This window comes from Macrosteles quadrilineatus, unplaced genomic scaffold, assembly GCF_028750875.1.
Source record: "Macrosteles quadrilineatus isolate MER2022 unplaced genomic scaffold, UCM_ALF_1.0 Scaffold_9__3_contigs__length_116548681, whole genome shotgun sequence".
In the NCBI taxonomy this organism is placed as follows: Eukaryota; Metazoa; Arthropoda; class Insecta; order Hemiptera; family Cicadellidae; genus Macrosteles; species Macrosteles quadrilineatus.
Window position 1 is genome coordinate 59,251,885 of NW_026542602.1, and position 19,284 is coordinate 59,271,168.

General features: G+C 32.1%; 2 protein-coding genes across 2 annotated transcripts in view; both read right to left on the reverse strand.

Annotated features, from left to right (window-relative positions):
* Nucleotides 1–1,068: 1,068 nt before the first annotated feature.
* LOC129004363 (epididymal secretory glutathione peroxidase-like) lies at nucleotides 1,069–6,432 on the reverse strand. The gene is made up of 5 exons (XM_054432931.1): nucleotides 6,367–6,432; nucleotides 3,367–3,559; nucleotides 2,580–2,708; nucleotides 1,876–2,019; nucleotides 1,069–1,422 (listed from the first exon to the last, which is right to left on the reverse strand). The coding sequence occupies exons 3-5, from the start codon at nucleotides 2,649–2,651 to the stop codon at nucleotides 1,222–1,224; spliced, it is 417 nt and encodes a 138-aa protein (XP_054288906.1). The 5' UTR covers nucleotides 2,652–2,708; nucleotides 3,367–3,559; nucleotides 6,367–6,432; the 3' UTR covers nucleotides 1,069–1,221.
* A 3,913-nt stretch (nucleotides 6,433–10,345) lies between these two features.
* LOC129003482 (kazrin) overlaps nucleotides 10,346–19,284 on the reverse strand; it is a 34,857-nt gene continuing 25,918 nt past the window's right edge. Inside the window, exons 22-26 of the mRNA XM_054431778.1 lie at nucleotides 14,172–14,346; nucleotides 13,559–13,585; nucleotides 13,203–13,226; nucleotides 12,668–12,797; nucleotides 10,346–10,547 (exon numbers count right to left, since the gene is read on the reverse strand). Of these exons, the coding sequence (XP_054287753.1) occupies nucleotides 10,456–10,547; nucleotides 12,668–12,797; nucleotides 13,203–13,226; nucleotides 13,559–13,585; nucleotides 14,172–14,346 (448 nt within the window). The 3' untranslated portion in view covers nucleotides 10,346–10,455. The remainder of the gene's footprint in view (nucleotides 10,548–12,667; nucleotides 12,798–13,202; nucleotides 13,227–13,558; nucleotides 13,586–14,171; nucleotides 14,347–19,284) is intronic.

Genomic DNA, 19,284 nt, shown 5'->3' on the forward strand with positions numbered 1-19,284 from the left:
TGCTCGAGCTACGAACGATGATGACAAACTGACAATAGGCTATGCTATATTTTTTGTGATCATCACAAAATAACTTATTGTTAGTCATATCCTGTGGAGATAAGCGTATGGTTCAGTTCTCATCGCCCAGCGTAGGAGCGGAAATGTCGAGCGAGATTCCTAGAAAGCGGCGGTTAAACCGAGCTGCTTTCAAAGCAAGGTCGGTTAAAACAAACTGTATTATTTTACGATCAAAGGCGGATAATCCGATTATCGGTTAATACGAGGTCGGTTAAGAGGGGGTCTACTGTAATATTTAAACTATTTCCATGTTCTTATCAATAGATGTGTAGTTGTGCTTATCCGATAAATGTTTGAAGTTCTAAGGAAGGAAACTAGTTGTCATACCAGCAACTGTGGTTGGATAAGGTAATCCTTTTATTTTATCAAGGATAGCATTACTTATTGATACAATAAACAGAAAACTTTTAAAATAGTAAGGGAATAATGAAGACACACTTTATTTACAATTTTATATTCCAAAATAACCAAGTACACCTTTCTTATAACTTTCACTACGTCACATTTGCTTTCAATTCTGCATTAACTCCAAAAATCAAACCTCTTATTCTGCTCATCCATTTTGAAGTTTGAATGCACTAAAGAACTTCAAAACTCAGCGCAGACATCAAGATTTACCCGCCGTTTTTGCGGTTTCTGGTAAATCCATCATAATCTAAGAAGTATGTTTTTGGAATTTGTTCAGAATCCAACTCAATCATTAACCTATCATGATCATTCGTCAAGGTTTACTAAAATAAGTTTAAAATAAGCTTAAAATTAAAATATTTGTTAGCTTTAGAATAAAATGTAATAAACAGGGACATAAACATCACCACCTCCACATCAAGTAAAATATCTTTATGGATTTAAGCCAAAAACATTATCTTTTCAAAGTTACTTCAAAATTTTCCTACCAAGTAATAAATATATAACACAGTTGTGTTTAATACTGGTTTTAAGATTAACCTTTACAGAACATGGATCATATTGAATTCCAAAATTAATTTACGTTTTTCGATTGCTGAGTTAATTTTTCATTAATGCTCGTTCGTTAATGCTCGAGTAATTAATTACAATATCATCTATTTTCCAAAATCCCAATAATTTAAGTGTAAATATAATTTACTAATTAAAACTGTTGGCAACTAAGGCTAATCTGATGTTTTTATCTGGACTGTTTTAAGATCCCAGTTTGATTTGGTTCTCAATATCCTTGGTGATTACTTCTGGGTTGGTGCTGGCGTCGTAACGTATAACCGGCCGGCCGGACCGGTCGATGAGGAATTTCTCCCAATTCCAGCGAACGTCCCAGTTCTTGAATGGTTCGTAAAATAGGTTGGCTTTGCTGGCAAACCCATCTCTGGTGGTGGGGCAGTGGAGCTAGAGAAAAGTTCACATATCAAATAATGTGGTATATGATGATATGATTTAGCGAACAAAAGTATGTAGAAAAAAATATTCAAATCTCTGGGACGGGAAACTAAAAGTTTTAACGTTTCCTTGAGATTATATTTTTTGGCTATTCGCTGAAGAGAAGTTTGTAAAACAGATCTAATCATTTGCTGAAAATATCAAGAAAATTTTGTCTTGAACTACCATAGGCCTTGTAATTTTCTTATAAGAGTATTTTATTGGCCATTCTCACAGAATATTTTTTTTGACTTTATGACTATATGGTAAATTTATTTATATTTTACGGAACACTCAAGGTATGAAATAACATGCTTCCTAAATATTATAAAATTTTATGGTTAAAAATGTTTAATTGAACACAATTAATTGAAGATATAAGATTACTACTTAACTTAAATGACCAAGACAAGGGTGAATTACCTTGAGGTAAGTGAAGAGTGGGTGTTCATTCTCCCCGTTTACATCAATTTTGGCAAACATTTGGAAATTTGGTTGAAAGTTGTTGCCGGGTCGAACGTGGTTGATTCCGTTCATGATTTCAGTTGCGTTTGCTCCCGGCTCTTGCTGTAAAAATACAATAACATTTTAGTATTAAAAAAAGAGCAGTAAAATGATAAAGTATACTGTATCTTTTAAGTAAACATTTTAAGTAGTATCGAAAGCATACTGAAGGAAATATTTTATTTTACTTAGAAATGAGTTTGGGATTGTATTTAACATTAGGTAAACATGGATAAGTTGTTTAGAAATTTAACTTAAGCTCGGTCATGTTTAATAAACATGGAATATAATTAAATTGTTATGGAATTTCCTTATATAATTTTTTTTAGTTTACTCAAAATCTGATCTATAAGACGTTTATGATTTATATATAAGCAGAGTGGCAATACTGGCATATCTAGGGGGGGGGGGGGAGGGGGGTGGATTGTCCCAAATGCCAGCCCGTGGAACACCAGCTGTGGGATATCAAATAACATTCGCCCTGGTTGCCAAGAGAGTTTTGCTACACCATTGTCTATAATAAATTGATTAGATCAGATTCTTGTCCACTTAACAATTACTTCTTTTACTTTTGTTAACCAAGGCTCATTCACAGTATTTATCGTTCAGCAGACGACACTCACCAATCCGAACTGGTTGCAGGGGAATCCCAGGACGACGAGGTCATTTTGAAACTTGGATTGTAGTGCATTCATACCCAAGTAATGGTGAGTGAAGGCTCAGTAGGTCGCCACGTTGGCGATGAGCACAACCTGTTGACAAAAGCAAATAATATTACTATTAATAAACTAGCATAACTTTAAACTAGCAGTGGATTTGGATTCTGAAGTAGTCAACGTTTCCCTCATCAATTAAAACGCAAAAATCTAGAACTAAATTCTTCAAAAACGTTTAGTGGACATAATTAAAGCAAGGGTAAGCAAAATGTAGCGAAATGCCTGATTTAGTGTTCAACGCATAAAGAAATCACCAATCCTGAACCGAGATTTCTACTATGGACAAATGCACACTTAATGAGTTTCTCACCAAACCCGAAACTAAACCAAATCAGGGTTAAAACTGTCAATCTATAGTGCTTTCAGCTGGCCGGATTTACAATTTAGAGGAAACAATGTAAAATATTGTCTTTTTATGGTACTTTACACAATTAGGGAACTTACAGACGTATATGTATCAGTATTTCTGTGTATAGCTATCTGGAAGTGGATAGCGAATTGGTTCAAAGTTTGGGGATTCAAACTGAAAATCTAGCTACAGTGTTTTCTCCTGGTGGGATGAACCATTTTAGAAGGTATAATCCAAAAGATTGCTTTGCTCTGGTAATTTCAACAATTTAGGAAACATAGAGATGAATATCCATCTATGTTATATGAATAGTGGATCTTCAAAGTGTTACAATCAAGTTTGTACCTTTCCCCGGTACTTGGACAGTGGTATATCCCGGGTGCCCCAGAACTCCTTGGCGCTGTGTTCATAGATGGTGTCGTTGTATCCATGGCGCAGACATGGCCGACTCGGGATCCTCTGTACTTTAGATCCAGATGCCGGCGCAAGTGCTGCCAACACCGACAACACGAGACCTAGCAGAGGTCCCATTGTGCGGCTGTAAATTTAAGAAAATTTGATAACAATTATTGTTGTGCAACATTTTTTACAATTTTAGAAAAATAAATGTTTTTTTATTCCCTTTCAAAATTTAAAAGTACCAATTTTAGACGAAACCAAACACAATAAAATAAAATAACTAGTCTTGATACATATTTAATGTCACAAAAACCCTATTGTTGCTGTTGGAACTGGTTTTGGAACCATAGTTCTACATCTTCTGTAACGTTATGTAGTCGTTGTATAAAATTAACTAAATGTATAGGCCTACTCTTGCACATTTCAATAGAAATCAGGAAGATGTTGAATCAAAGGTTTTATCCAATCCAAAAACACTTGTCTTCACATAAAGGCATGTATAGTCTTGAAATCAGACTAATCAGAGAGATTGACTGAAAGTCATTAATTCTACCGCTATAACATGTTTTAATGAATGTACTTACCTGTTTTTAAAGAATATTACATTGAATTTGGTTAGAACACTGTTTATTTTAAAGTATACAAACACCAAACAAAAACAGCTGAAATTGTTTGGTTAACCGGTAGTAGTAGTTGCTTCCAGTTTAAAAACAAAGGAATTTATAAACTTTCATTTTAAATTTTTTTGCACCAATACAACCGTAGAAAAAATAATTTTGAGCCAAAGGAAAATACAAGAATGTACAATAACCAACTAAAATTTACAACACTACTACCCATAATAACACAGTACCAGTTACAAAGTTCCAGAGTTTATAATAACAAAGAAACAAATATGTGTTTCAATTTGCCAATTCTAAGTTCAGATAAGTTGAAAAAATAATTATGTTTTATTAATGATACATCTCGTTTTAATCTTACTTCCCTTAAATTTGAAATCATTAAGCAGCCTAAATATTTCAATCTAAATATTTAAATTATATTCACCAACAATTAAATTAGGTCAATCCTCTTTTGTACTAATTAGAAATGTTTGCAAAGCTAAATCAACCACAATTTAAAATTCAAATATTAATGGAAAGGCTATGATAGTGTTTATCTAAAGTCAAGGGTCAGTTTTGTGTTTGTGATGGTTAGAGCTAGAAAACAGTTAGATAACTTGGATAGAGACTCAACCTACATCTCTCAAGGCCAACTAGTTTTCATTGTTGTCCTGCAGCCATTTACTATAGAGGCAAAGAAAGAAATCAGCTGATACAGGAAATATCAGCTGACTGCTTTTTATTGGCTTGATTTTATTATGGTGCCGGTGCGTAAAAATATTATTATTTTAGAATGTTATATTATTGTTGTTATTAAACAATTATGTTGTGTGGTTTTTGCCGGTGTATTTCACCAAGTACCATGTACATCGCAAATAATTAAACATATACATTTAAACATACCAATTTATCCAATGATTATAAATGAGAAATTAATAGCAAAATTGATTTTCTCTAATTCATCTATAGGCGTAACCTTGTTATACAAGGATCATTAACAAACAATGGAATGAACAACAAACTACAGACATAATTAATCAAAAATTGATCATTGTTCACATTCAGTGACTCAGTAGTGATATACAAGCGAGCTTAAAGCAGAGTTTCATTAAAAAACAACAGGGAAAATAATTTATTAGTAAAAATAAATACACCTGCCTTATAAGGTTCCCACTGACATTGAAAATATACACTTAAAATATTGAATAATTATAACATCTATTTAAGACCATAAAATCTGTTTGCCTTAAAAAGGTTTTTTCATTATAGTTAATGAACCTGTTTCATGTGTAATTGTCAAAAAGCTATACTATAAGCTACGCTATGCAATCAAAGTAACTACGGTAAAGCACAAAGGATAAGATTGAAGGTTGTGTTTGTATAGTTGTTTGTTTCACAACCAACAGCAGCGTATCCTGAATCTATTCTTTGGCCTTGGGAGCTGATGGCTAGAGGAGGATGACGGACTTGACTTGGCTCTTGTCCAACAATTTCACAATGTACAATACTTCCCAGTTCCCATGGAATAACAATGGTATATCATATTATTGAAACTATATCTTGCCTATACAGTATGTTTTTGCTGATTTTCTTTTTCTTCCATTGAAAAAAATCTATAATTTTCTTAAGTCGCCTTTTTGTATCTTTAGTAATAATTTGGTAAATATGAGTCTTGCACTCAGCAATTTTCTAGTAATTAACAAGAAGTAAATAATGGTAAACTAAACCATTATTATTGTTAACAAGAAGATTTAAAGTTATGGATTTAGTATAGTAAGAAATCCTAGCTGTATAATATGATTAAACAATCCAAATAGACTAAAAAGCTGAACAGTTAAAATTAGGGCATAGCTAAATATAGAACTTTTGTTTTAAAACATTAAAAACAGCGACTTAAACACTGAATATGCATTCAGGTTGAAAGTAGATAAGATTAAGTTGACTTTCCTTTGTCTAATTTAGCCCAACTTGCAAAGTACATTTCCGTTAGTATAGCTTTTAATCTGAACTTATTTCGTGTTCAATTTGGATGCGCAAAAGTCATAAATAATATTTATATATTAATTGTTAAACTAAATAAGGAGCATACAAATAGTAAACATTTGCAATAGTTAAGTCCAACCTACATTCTTGAATTTTGTTCAAGCATTTTAGGTGTTCTCTTTTATAAGTTGTTTTACTGCGCAATATACTTTTGTTCATAAAACGAAATGTCATTCTATGCAACTCAACAGTAAAACAATTAAATTAACCAACTGAAAATATAAGAAAAACGTTTAAGTTAGGTTGATAATCATGTAGAAACAAGCTTATCTTTTACAATAACAATGCAAGCAGGACTTACTTTAATCAGCTGTTCCTTCGTGAACCTCCTGACAACTTCTGCCTTCTGCCTTCTGTTGATCCCGTTACCAACACAAGATATCCCTGTAAAATTACCCCTTTTATCCCATGATTTACCTTGATATCCCACTTTGTCCAACATTATCCACATATCACCTTAATATATATGTTATATATTATTATAAATCACATTTTATAATATCTGAAAGAAATCTGCATTTGTAGAAGTCTAAGATTCCATCTTATGGTGTAATTCAAGATAGTAATTATCTATAAAAACATTTTTTTCTTCATAAAATTTTAAATCTATAGTATATATTTTTTAGCGTTTTGTTTTGTGTCCATGCATAATTTAAATTGTATATACTAGGGTAGACATAAAAATAAATTTTTTTTTAGTTTTTTATGATATATAAGGTCAGTCCTGTGAAATTTTAAACGCGAATCCGCACATTATAGTATTTGATTTAAATTGTCAAAACGAGTTAATTTACTTCGTAACCAGCTCAGTTATTTTATCCCGAATTTTCCCTAAAACACCGAAAATATCCCTAATTAGGGAAAAAATCCCACCATATGAAACACTGGGGCTGTGATGTAACAGGTGGAGGCGACCAATCAAAAGTGAGAGAACGTTGAAATGAAAGTTGGATGGACAAAGGTTACTGACTTGACTTGACCATCTCTCTCACTCTTATCTATGGACTTTGTCAATCCCCTGTATTTATAACTAAATCTGTGTCAAATCTGGTTAGGCTTAAATGCTGCCATTGATTATTTTTATAGCAACTGAACTAATTGATTTGTTGAATGGTTATTAACAGTAACACACAATACTTTATCTATCTATATATTAATAGGCAAGCATGTCTTTAAAACCTTTTTTCTCAGCTCGTGTGCATCGCAGGGGAAATCTACGCATACTGTTAGAAAGATATTTGCCTGTAGATGTGCAGAATCCCTTTATAAATTAAAATAGGCTAAAAAATAAGCACAAAAAACGAATTTGAAAACTTCAAAAAATTAACATGGCCCAACTGGGTTGCCATGATGGTGACGAAATAACAACAAAATGTAAACAGAAAATCAAAACAAATGGAAGAAATCCCAATCACATGTTTTATTTACAGTGTGGGGAGAAAATAGAGAAGTCTGTACATTAATTATTTTTGGTCAAGTTTCGACCACAGGACGACCACTAGTTATTATTATTGTAAAAAATTTTAATTTTGATTTTTCCTCTGAAAGTCTGAAGGTTTTCAGTACGAGGCAAGCATATTACCATTGAGGCTGTATACCACAAGTCAAGTAGACTTCTTGTAACACTTATTTTACCAGAATAGTTAAATGATTGAAAATACAAGTTTTTCTATGCTGATTGACTCCTGAAAATCCTGAAAGGCTGTTGTGGGGCAACTCTAGGTTCAGTTTAGGATGCTAACATAATATTTAATATCCTAAATTGTGAAAAAACCTATTTTATCGCTTTGCTCTGATGGTTGAAGTTATTTAACCCAAACTTCCTAATTCAATTTCTTGTTATTAATTGTATTTAAGAATGAACCCTAGATTAATTTGCAATTTAATTTAATACACGGTAAAAGTTGTATAAATCCTTAGAATCACAGCCACAGGGCAGGTAATAAAGAGGGTTTTTTAGTGATAGCTTAAAATACACAAATTTACCAAATTTGATCAAACCCAAAATTAATTTGAACACTGAAAAAATTGAAACATATTTTATGCATATGCATGGGTTTGAATAGTTTTTTGGCTTCTGAGAACATTTAAAAGAAAATATTTAATCAACTCCAGGTCTAGTAGCCAATGCCACCTATGGTAATTAATAGCTTAGTCATTTAGGGGAATCCAATCCACTAAAAGATAACACAAATCCATTTGTTGATATTTGAAAGCAAGTTTCCCAGAACTATTAATGTTATCTGCTGCTGACTTTTAAATGACTTTGGTTGGAAACTAAGGAAAACAAGAAAATTGATCTACCTCTTATTAACTCATGGGTTATTTAGGATTCTGACACCAAATACATGGAACTTTTGATTGAGGAATGATGTAAATAAACTGTTTCAATAAACATACATTTATTTCAAAACATCCACTGCACAATATTACACAAAATAACAACAAAATTAATAACAAAATACAAACATTCTTCATGGGCATAAAAGTTGAAAATACTTTGGTAATGAAAATAATTTTCATGCTTGTAACACGATTCATCTAATATTGTCTGCACTTGTAATTTATGTCTATAAAATGAACAGAAAATTGTGAAATATATAGTTGGAATCAGTATTTATATTTTATGATAAACTATTATATTGCATTGAATATTAAGTATTTATCGACTACAGATACACTTTGTGCACTGGAGTAAAAAGAAAATAATTATTCAAATTGTATGATCTTATGGAATATTCACATTTCAAATGACTTTTGTAGGATTGTAAAATACAAAAGACCAGCATTTTTTAAAATTTCCTTCTTAAATTAATTTCTTAGGCTCCACTTAAAATACGGTATCTATAGTCAATTTTACCATCCCATGAATTCTATCGATATGTCAAATGTTGAACACTACAATTGTCTAAGCGGTCCCTCGATTGGTCCACAGGGCAGCCGAGTTCATGACGAGCAACAATAAAAATAATTTAAAGCAATCACAGAATACAGTATGAGATCTAAGAGTCAAAATTGTCTTTTAAAACAGTTTACTTAGGCTAAACATGTTTTATTTACAACTACGCATATTTTCAATGTAACACCTTATCTAAAACTACCAGTCTGTTTGTTTTGTTTAGTTAAATTGTTACAGTTACTCGTTACTATCTATCAGGCTGAAAACTACCAACACATACAACTACTGTAAGCGTAAAGGCAATAAAGGCTAAAGCTTTAATTTTTAAAAGAAGAAGCCTTTTAACTTTCGGCTCGAGATTACAGTTTGGTATGGCTTAGGCCTGAATATTTTACTGGTTAAAGATATTCATTACAGATAATATTGTGTTACTTAAAACTATATAGGAGACATACAGTGGGAAGATTTAGGTACCTTAATAAGTTAATTAGATTTACGTTGTTATAACCAATAGGATTTTATATGTAACAATTTGTCATGGTCTGAAGCTAACGGTTGATTTAACATATTGAAGCTATTATGTTATAAAGTAGGTGTATTTTAATAATATTTAATTAATATTTGGCTATAAAATATGTTTAGGTAGGGAAAAATAGAAATTACGGTACAATAATAATGATATGTAATACTTTTATCTTAGCTTGAAAATTAGATTTTTAAGTCTTAATGTTTCTATTCTAGGTCAGATTAGTTGATTTGTAATTAAAAAATCATCTTTATCGAATCCAAAAATATTGAAGCTTTTTAGGTACACAATAGACACATGATTATATAAAATATTCATATATTTTGCACGATTCACAAAAAAGATATCTTTGATGAAATACTTGATAGTTTTAGATTTTTATTTCCAATGAAAATACAGGGTGTTTGTGATCTCTCCCAAAAAACTTCACAGGATTGTTCCTTGGGTTAATTCAAGAATATTTTACATTATAAACATGGGTTGCCGGAGCCTCGTTTTCCGGCTGTCTGTCTGTATGTGATATTCACAAATGAATCCATAACTTTCGTAATCCTTAAGCAATTGACTTGAAACTTGGTACCTAAGTAGTGACAGGTAAGGCTACCCTTTGCACCAAGTATCAAGTTTATAAATTGTACCAATTCAAAATGGCGGCCATTTAAAATTTTAGAGTTCACATACACCCTGTATATCACAAAAAGTTTACAGATTAAACAATTTACACAGTGCAAATTGGAAAATCATTTCAACTAGACTTTTTTAAATAAAGATTTTATGGGTATTCTGATTAACACAAATCGTTACTTGATTCGTTTTAATATAAAAAGTACACTTATTACTACTATTAAATAATCTCCTTTGCTACTTTTGAAAGAAGAATAAGCATTATCAGTCAGGGTTGTTGCATTGGCTGGGGGAGGAAAAGATTGTTGACACAGATTAGTAAAAACTATTTTGCTAAAATGTTAAACAGGAGTAACCGTAAGAGTATCAATGTCTCCGATGCTTTTCACTCTGCGATGTCTTCGAACTGGCCTCCTTCTGACCGGTGGCGATCCTGAATAAAGACAAGTTGAATAATTAGAATTGTTTTTTTTTTTTTAGTATGCATGCAGTACATATGATCAGCTGATAGCAACAGTGGTAATGACATTAGTTCTCACTTCTACCTCTCCCATGACTTGCCTAGCCTACCAGCCATTGACAGCAGTACTCCTAGATTCTAGTGTAGATTTAAAATGCAACATTCTTTTTTGCTCAGTGAGAGTTCTGTACTCATTGTTCTGCGGCTTCTATTGTAAAATCTAAAGCCTGTAGAGACATGTTTTTGCTAGTGTTTGTTTGATGTCCAATGACAATTGAGTGTGATGATGTCAGCTAAATTTTTCTCACTTTTTTGAATTGTAAAATTCGCTCTTTTGATTCAGATACCTAAGAACAAGAAGTGATTTATAAATAAATCTATTTGTTGGTTTTTAATTATCAACAGGCCCACTTTTATAAACGGGCAGACTGGGCATATGCCCAGGGGCGCCGGCGGTTGGGGGGCGCCCTGAACCGCCGCCCGCACTAGGAAAAATAGGGTTTTATCAGCCAGGATTTCAAAAATAAAAATGGCGATTTCAACTTGTAGTTAAGTGATTTTCCCTTATTGCAAAAGTAAATAAATACAACAAAATTGAAAATACTTCAGGTTATACCTCGTGTAGTCAGGGAAAGGCAGACAGCAGTGTGAACCGGGCGCACTCACTATAATATGAGAGGCAGGGAGGCCTGCATGGTGGAAGGAAAATACATAGGTGTGCTATTCCCGTCATATGATGACGTCACTCAGATTGCAAACACCATTTTACCATTGAGAAAAATTATAAAAACAATAAAAATCAAAACAAAACAGATATATACTTATATGGCAATACATCAGCTGATTTTTTGTTTGCAATTTAGGCGACGTCAGCAAATTACGGTAATAGCATGTAGGCCAGCTGTAGTCTACAGGCCTACGGTTGACATGCACCTCCTATCCCTCCCAGTCCCACCCCCATCCCCACAAGTTACAACAACTACCGCGCAGCGCCAGTCCAGTACACAGTACTCCTCCCTCAGTAGTCACTAGGTTGTGTTCGTGTTGTGCCTGTTCCACAGTCGTCAAATCAGTCACAACACAACCTAAACTGTGACAGTCACTAGTCAGTGTTGACACTCACACTGCAGTAAGTGAACCAGTAATAAATAAATAGAGAAGTGTTGATACAAGTAAGTAGGCTTGTAAAAAAGCATAAAAAACCTAGTGGAGCCGAGAGCCGCAAGCGGTTGGCTCAAAGAAAACAAACTTGAGAAGCAGTTTTAAAGAAAGTGAAATGTATTAACCAGTATTTCCACTGATACAGAATTGAAAACTCCCTCCCGAAACAAAACTGGTAAAAAAACACACTAATGTATAAATATATATATATATAGGCCTATGCATAAGCCTATAGTAGAACCATGGAAAAAACATACTCCCTTAGTAGAATCTCGTTCAATACGTGTATAATGCAATGAACTGCACACTGTACTGTACTGAACAGTAATCAAATCACTGCGTAGTGCATTAAGCTATCGGCGCAGGGCAAGAGGCATTCGCATCGCATAGCAACTACTGTCAAGTTCATTGCACTCACCCCAACCCCCAACCCACCTGCTGTGAATTTCGGCAAACTAATGAGTCAACCCCCCTTCCCTCTTCCCCTCCCTACACTGCTGTGGTCAAAACCTTTATAGTTATACAGTATATATATATAAGGGGGGCACTGCTTTTGGGTTTGCCCAGGGCGCCACTGACCCTTAACGCGGCCCTGATTATCAAGGTACAGACTTAAAAAAGTTGTACAGTCTTGTACAAATTTTACATTAAAATTGTGAATATATCAAATAGTGTTGGAAAACGTATATTAACACAAGGACTATCCAGGAGTCAGGAGCTTTTCCGTCTGACACTGCTAGGCAAGTGCCAATTACACACTTGTAAAGAACACTTGTAAAGAATTTACCAAGTGACAACTACAGTCACTGAGGCAACAAGCATATGACAGTTCTTAAAAGAGTGCAATGGCACGCCTGAGTAATGTTCCTCACTTGAGAAATATGTGTGTATAAGTTTGAGGAAGAGTGGATATAAAAATTACGAAAGCGTACCTGGCCGACAGATGACCATGGAGCAAGTCTCCGAGGGGGGAGAGGGGGGAGGAGCAAGATGGAAGTCGTCTCTCACTCTCTCTCGGTCTTCTGAGCGAGACTTCAGTCCGAACGCTCGACTGAGAGTACCCTGAAGTTGAATGAATGATGAATCAGTTAATCAATTGATCAAACAAACAATCTATTAGTCAAACAAAACATCAATCAACTACTTCTATGAGACAGTGACTTACTTTGTGTTGTTATTTTGATCTAAACATGAATACAAGTTGTATTTATAAGAAATAAGAAATAAGATATTTATTTTCCCATTTTTTTACATTAAATTGTTTACAACATAACTGTTACTCTACTAGCCATGGCATGACCTTTAGTATACTAAGGATGAGAAACATACATAAAAAGAATAACTGATAAGCTATAAAAAAAAACAATGAAAGGGTTTTAAAGGGTTTTATTTGTACCTGTATTTATATTATTACTATGAGTTAGTACATACATTACATTTTATTGGTTCATCATCTAAATTTATTACCTGAGAACTCCTCCAGGATGAAAACTAAACAGGAAAATGCTTAAATTAGTTAGGAAAGATTTTTTAGTTATTCTTAAATTGTTCACATAATACGAGAGAGTTGTAATAATATTGTATCAAGTGTTCTATTTTGACGGCATAAATGATTTTGAGCCTGCTTCAGCTTCCTGCAACTGTATTGATCCCCAAGAGATTTTGTTGAAAAATATCACGAATCATTTCCAATGAACTGCCATAGCTTTAGATCAATGCACTGTCCTGATTTATATCTAAAATATTTGTGCTATTCTTAACACATTTACAGATTTATACTTATTTTGAAGGCTTTACAACAAACTTGTATAAGAAGTACAAACCTTTTTCAAATACAGCAAACTGTACGTCTGTGAGCATGTGAAAAATGAAGATAAAATGTTAGGCATAGTAAAAACTAAATTGTGTAAAGGGTTTAAAAAGGTTCTCCTAAGGAATATTTGAGTAAATCTAAAAAAGTTTTCATAAAATGTAGCTAAACAAATTATGTCTTGATCATGATGTGTATGCCATGATGTTTATGCCCTGATAGATGATGTAGGTACGTTGACTTTGAGATACCCATGTAGACACTGTAACTTTACGGAACAGCTTCAGCCAATTGATTTAAATGGAAAATAGGCGAGTCCTTTTATAAGTTGTCCTATTATTTTGGTTTGCTTAAAAAGTTGTCATATTCAACAGATTCTGTGATTGACAAAGAAGTTGGTATGAGAAAACCTCCCAGATGGCATGCAAGGATATATAATCCTTTAAATGTAAGGCAGTCCCTTTCGACCCATTCTGTGAACTCAACCTAACTACGTTCATTACACTTCTACTTGCATGACTACATCAATAGTCAAAGGTCATATTGTTAATAAACATAAACACTACTGAACGTTCTGAAAATGTAAAAAGAACCATTTTATTTGGGAGTTAAAAGATTGGACTTACTCTGAGGCTAGCTCGACGCTTGTCCCTCTCTCTGTCTCTGTCTATCGTTGCGTAGATCGGCTCATGGAGGGGGGAGGAGAGGGGAAGTGGTAGGGAGGGGGAACCTTCACTGGACAGCCGCTCGGACCTACGTCGATCTACCTCCGCAGTTCTCATCAAGTGAACGAATGTTGCTCTAGATGACATATCACACACTCAAATCCACAATCACACACATAAACATCATATCATCATGTCATGTATGTTGTTTATTGTGATAAACAACATTGTAGCATGTAGCTTGTAGCTTGTAGCATGCTGTCCCATAAGTAAACAGTCAAAAGTCTTAGAAGTTGTATGGGTCAAAATAAGGATAAAATCACAAATTAAATTTTTCTCTTTACTTTGACCCATACAACCATTTTCCGGAGTCTGGCTGTTTACTTATGGGACACTCTGTATATCATAATGTCATGTGTTATGGATTAAATTATCTAGAGTGGCAAGCGGGATGCGCTTTCACATCAGAATCCTTCCCCACCACCATTGCTTTTGTTATTTTGTAGTCACCTGAAAAACTGGTAGAACTAATTTTATATTCTTATTCAGAGTAAGGGAGTAAGGGGCAGGGGAGGTTTCCACCTCCCTTCACGCCATCCTAATTATCACATAATTTTATGTGTTATCATCACAATGTCACATGTTGCCATAATATACGAAAACTTTGACATCATTTGTCAAACCAGAGCTCAAGACTCTTTGTTTAGACAGTCATATTGTATGAAGAGCAATTTTATTTGCTTCTAGGTAGTTGTAGGTATGCTACTATAAAATGTTGGGTTTTATCTAATACTGGTAGATACTAGACCCAAAATTTTAAGTCCCACAATTTCTTGAATGTTTGTAGAAGGGGATAACAAAATCTTTAATGATTTTGTGTTGGGTTAACCGTTAACATGTTTTAGTAGTTTTAAAATGTTTAACTCAAGAACTATTAAATGTATATTATGCATAATAAACCATTATCAAAGAAGGAAAATTTAATTGTATTTTATAATATTTGAGGTATCAATAGACCTTTGTTTGTGGAACAGATATGAAAACTAGTCTCAATGAACTAAATGAATTGAAAACAAATATTTTTTCTTAAAATGTTATAAAATTGGAACCTCTACGAGAAAGCTTACAAATCGTAGTCAAAAGTCTACATAGGTTGACACCTGACTGCCTAAAATGTAATAACGGATACTTATTTAAAGCACAAATAAAATAATATCTATTTCTAATAGCAGGGAGTCCTAAAGCCCACAATAATGGTCTTATGAGCTGCAAGCTGTGCTGCTAAATTTCTTTATAATACACATTATACACAGTAGAACAGCTAGTTGTTATCATTTTATTGGACCATTTTTGTGCTCTTTATTGTAGTGTGCAGACATTCAAGGTTCTAATGCAGTCATGCAATACAACTAAAATTATAATGAGTGTTTTGGAGAAAAAGGATGTGGTCCTACACATAAAAATATTTATATCAAAATCAGTTATAAATCTTAGCCAATACAAATTTAGGATTTTCCTAGACCTTAATTCTATGTAAATAGTTTGTTGAGATAGTTTAGTTTTAAGTACCGGTACAAAATGGTACTGGCACATAATGATAAATGCTAAACCAATGTACTAAAATTATGAGAAATGCAAGTTTTACTAGCTTAAATGTTGCAATGAGTTTCTTAAAATGATCAATAATTTTCCTTTATATTATATTAAAAATAACTAATTACTGACTCAAACAAAAACTTGAAACAACTCTATCGTTGACAATAACTTAAATCGCTACAAGATTAATTAAATAAAAAATATATAGGCCTAGTGGTGTTAAAACTAACAAAAATAAATAAATATAATTATAGCTGTTTTAAACTAAGAATGGATTTTTCCTACAGTCACCTGACAAAGTGGGCTTCCTTGCACTGATAGTACAGAAAGCTGCATTTACTTACTTTTGCCACACACTTTTTACTTTGTCACACAGCTTTTTTTTCTAACTAAAGAAATTTTTAGAGTAAAATAATTTAAATTACTTATAATGCTACCTATTGAAATATACATTGTACTATTATTTACAGAAACATTACAACATAAACAATTATTTTTTTTGTAAAGTTTTCTTGAATGGGAGATACTTTATACTTTTAGAATTAGAGTAACCAGTAAAATAATTGTTATTAATATTAGAAAAGTACACTAGGAATACCTATATTTTATACTATGATGCATTTTGAAGAGCATAAAGTCTTCGATGTTGCTTGAATATTTATGGTGCGTTGAAAAAAAATATTTTGAACTAACGCTTAAAAGGATTTAATCTTAAAAACTCATGGGTTATGTTTAAAAATATGAGGAACCACAACCTGGCTCGGGCTGCCAATATTAATGAAACGTAACTCGATAATCAAATAAAATCTTAAATCAATGGAAGTTTAAGTCATATTGTATGATTTACAATACAAAATCTATGTGTGTTTACCAAAGATTATGAAGACATTCATATTAACATAAGTAAAACTTGTTAAGACTACAAACTTTAGTACCTGTTTAATACCTACAGCACTGATTTCAATTACTACTATGTAAGCTATATACAAAATACAAAATGAATTAAACTAAAATAACATATAAGTCACGTTTTTTAAGAAAATAACTGAAACCCCTTTCACTTTCCTGATGAAAAATTATCGTACTTAAATTACTGCTTCGATGATACGAGTTTCTCCAATAGGCTATTTAGTTTGTGCTATAAGAAATACACTAATAAGGATATGCAAGAAAAACTAGCAAGGCTTAACAGCAAAACATTTGTAAACTCTATTCTAAATAGTATGGAACAGGAAAAAGCTCTAGGTTCAACATGCAAAAGCAAAAGATTTTTGTGCGGTAACAAAAAAACAGTGGTGCCAAAACTCCCTGATTGAAACATCACATTCACTCACTACTGTCCCTTCACAGAGGTGAAATACTAGCAATTCAGCAGATGGTTCCGGAACACATATTGTAAATGTTTACCACTATAAAAACAAAAAATAACTACAACAATTATTTAGTTAGTGGTAAAACGTATTGAGAAGTGACTTGACATCGTATGAAACATCTAATGAAGGCACAGTAGTAAATCATTTTCACCTACAGGTTATGTACGAACCCGGGTACTAATCTATTCTGCAAGACTTTGTACAATCTAAATAACAAAACAAAAACAATTTTAATCTTGAGTTTTAAAATTAGATTCAATTTGGCTGTATATGGCAAAATTATTTTGCCTCTTTTAACAACATAGTTTTAAGATCCTGTTTTTTTCTGTTTTATATCACACAAAAATAAAATGTAAAAATAAAATAAAAAAATAAATTGTTGTTGGAAATAATGGAGTTTTAGTTTTTTTACTCCCAAGAAAATAATTATTTAAATTACGAATTTAATTACTAATTAAAGAAATAATTAAAATATGTTTTTGCATTAATAATATTTTATTTGAGGATTTAACAATTAATTAAAACTTATTAATTTTGTTAAATCCAATAATCATTTGTTTCTTTTAAATTGAAAGTAAATATTAAGTCAATTATTAATAGTTATTTACTATTTATAAAAAAAAAATATATTTTCACCAACAAAGAACAAAGTGATAATAATTGTAGAAAAGTAAGACACTGAAACATTTATCTATAGTAAAATGCATTCACCCTGAAAATACAGAGCCAGACAAATAGGATAGAAAACATAAACATTAATGTGAAGCACATATAAAGCAAGCAGGGAACTAAATATATACCAGTTTGTGAAATATTACTTTATCAATTGAGAGCTCAATAAACTTTATTACATGTGTGTTTCAATTGGCAGGAGAGAGTTTGGGATATTTTACCTCCCGTTGCAGACATTAACTTGATGTTTGTCAAATTTTAGAATCTAAATAGTTTTTAATTTTTATTTAAAATCATTAAAGTAACGTACCGGTATGCATAAATTTTGTCTCAGATAATTGTTAAGTTTTTGAAAACAAATCACAAAAAATAGCAAAGGTTAATATCTGAATGTTGTACAAACAGATTGATAAAGACATTACAACCTCTGTATAAACTGAAGTAAAATATTTTTATTTCTTAGCACAGTAATGCTATCATAAATGTGACAAATATCTTTCACCGCAACTTCTTTAAATTCATAAAATTTCCAGACAGAAAAAGTAATGTTGCAATGGAAGAAAAAGTCAAAACCACCGTTTCATTGACACAAAAATCTTTTTACTTTTATAATTACATTACTTACATAATAAACTGATGTAATTTATAAATACATCAATAATTTGAGAATTACACTATGTACATTTAAATGTTATATACATAGATTTAAGTAAGGAGAGAAGTTTTACACTGATACACCATAGTTGTAAAATTTTACTTCACTCCAGTGCTTTTGGTTTTGGACAAAGATTTTATTCATGCTCTGCTACGTACGACTAAAAATAGTACTAAACACAATGTTTGAAAACTTGTGTACAAAAATCGAAAAACCTTGACCAAATTTAGAATTCAGTAAAGTTTAAAAGTAATTGAAATGAATGAAAAAATAATCGTTTAAGCACTGCAATGAAGTAAATGATTACATTTGAATGTTTTGTAAATGATTGGAGTCAAAACTGAGTTAGCTCCTACACAAATAGCAATGGCTCTGTAGCTAATTATTAAATTAACTAGACAAACTTAACTCTATATCCTTGAATAGTTAAAGAAGAGAAATCAAAATGCACAATATTGTGTGTTGATTACCACAGATTTGAATATCCTCTGTTATTAAAAAAAATATCTAGAAAAATAAGATACATCCTTAAATTCTAAGATGTCATTTTTATTATTAAAGTTTTCCTTAAATCAATTCTAATGTAAAAAGTAAGAAGACAGTATTGTAAATAAAATTTCTTAAAAATGTTTGAGATAAAATAGTAAAATGTTAAATAGTTGAAATGACATTAAAACACAGACTCCTTAAGCTTGTAAGTATGTGCCAAGAAATGTTTCTAGAAAATTCAGCAAGGGCTCGGTTTTCCAGAAATTCAAAGTTTACATAATATCCTTTA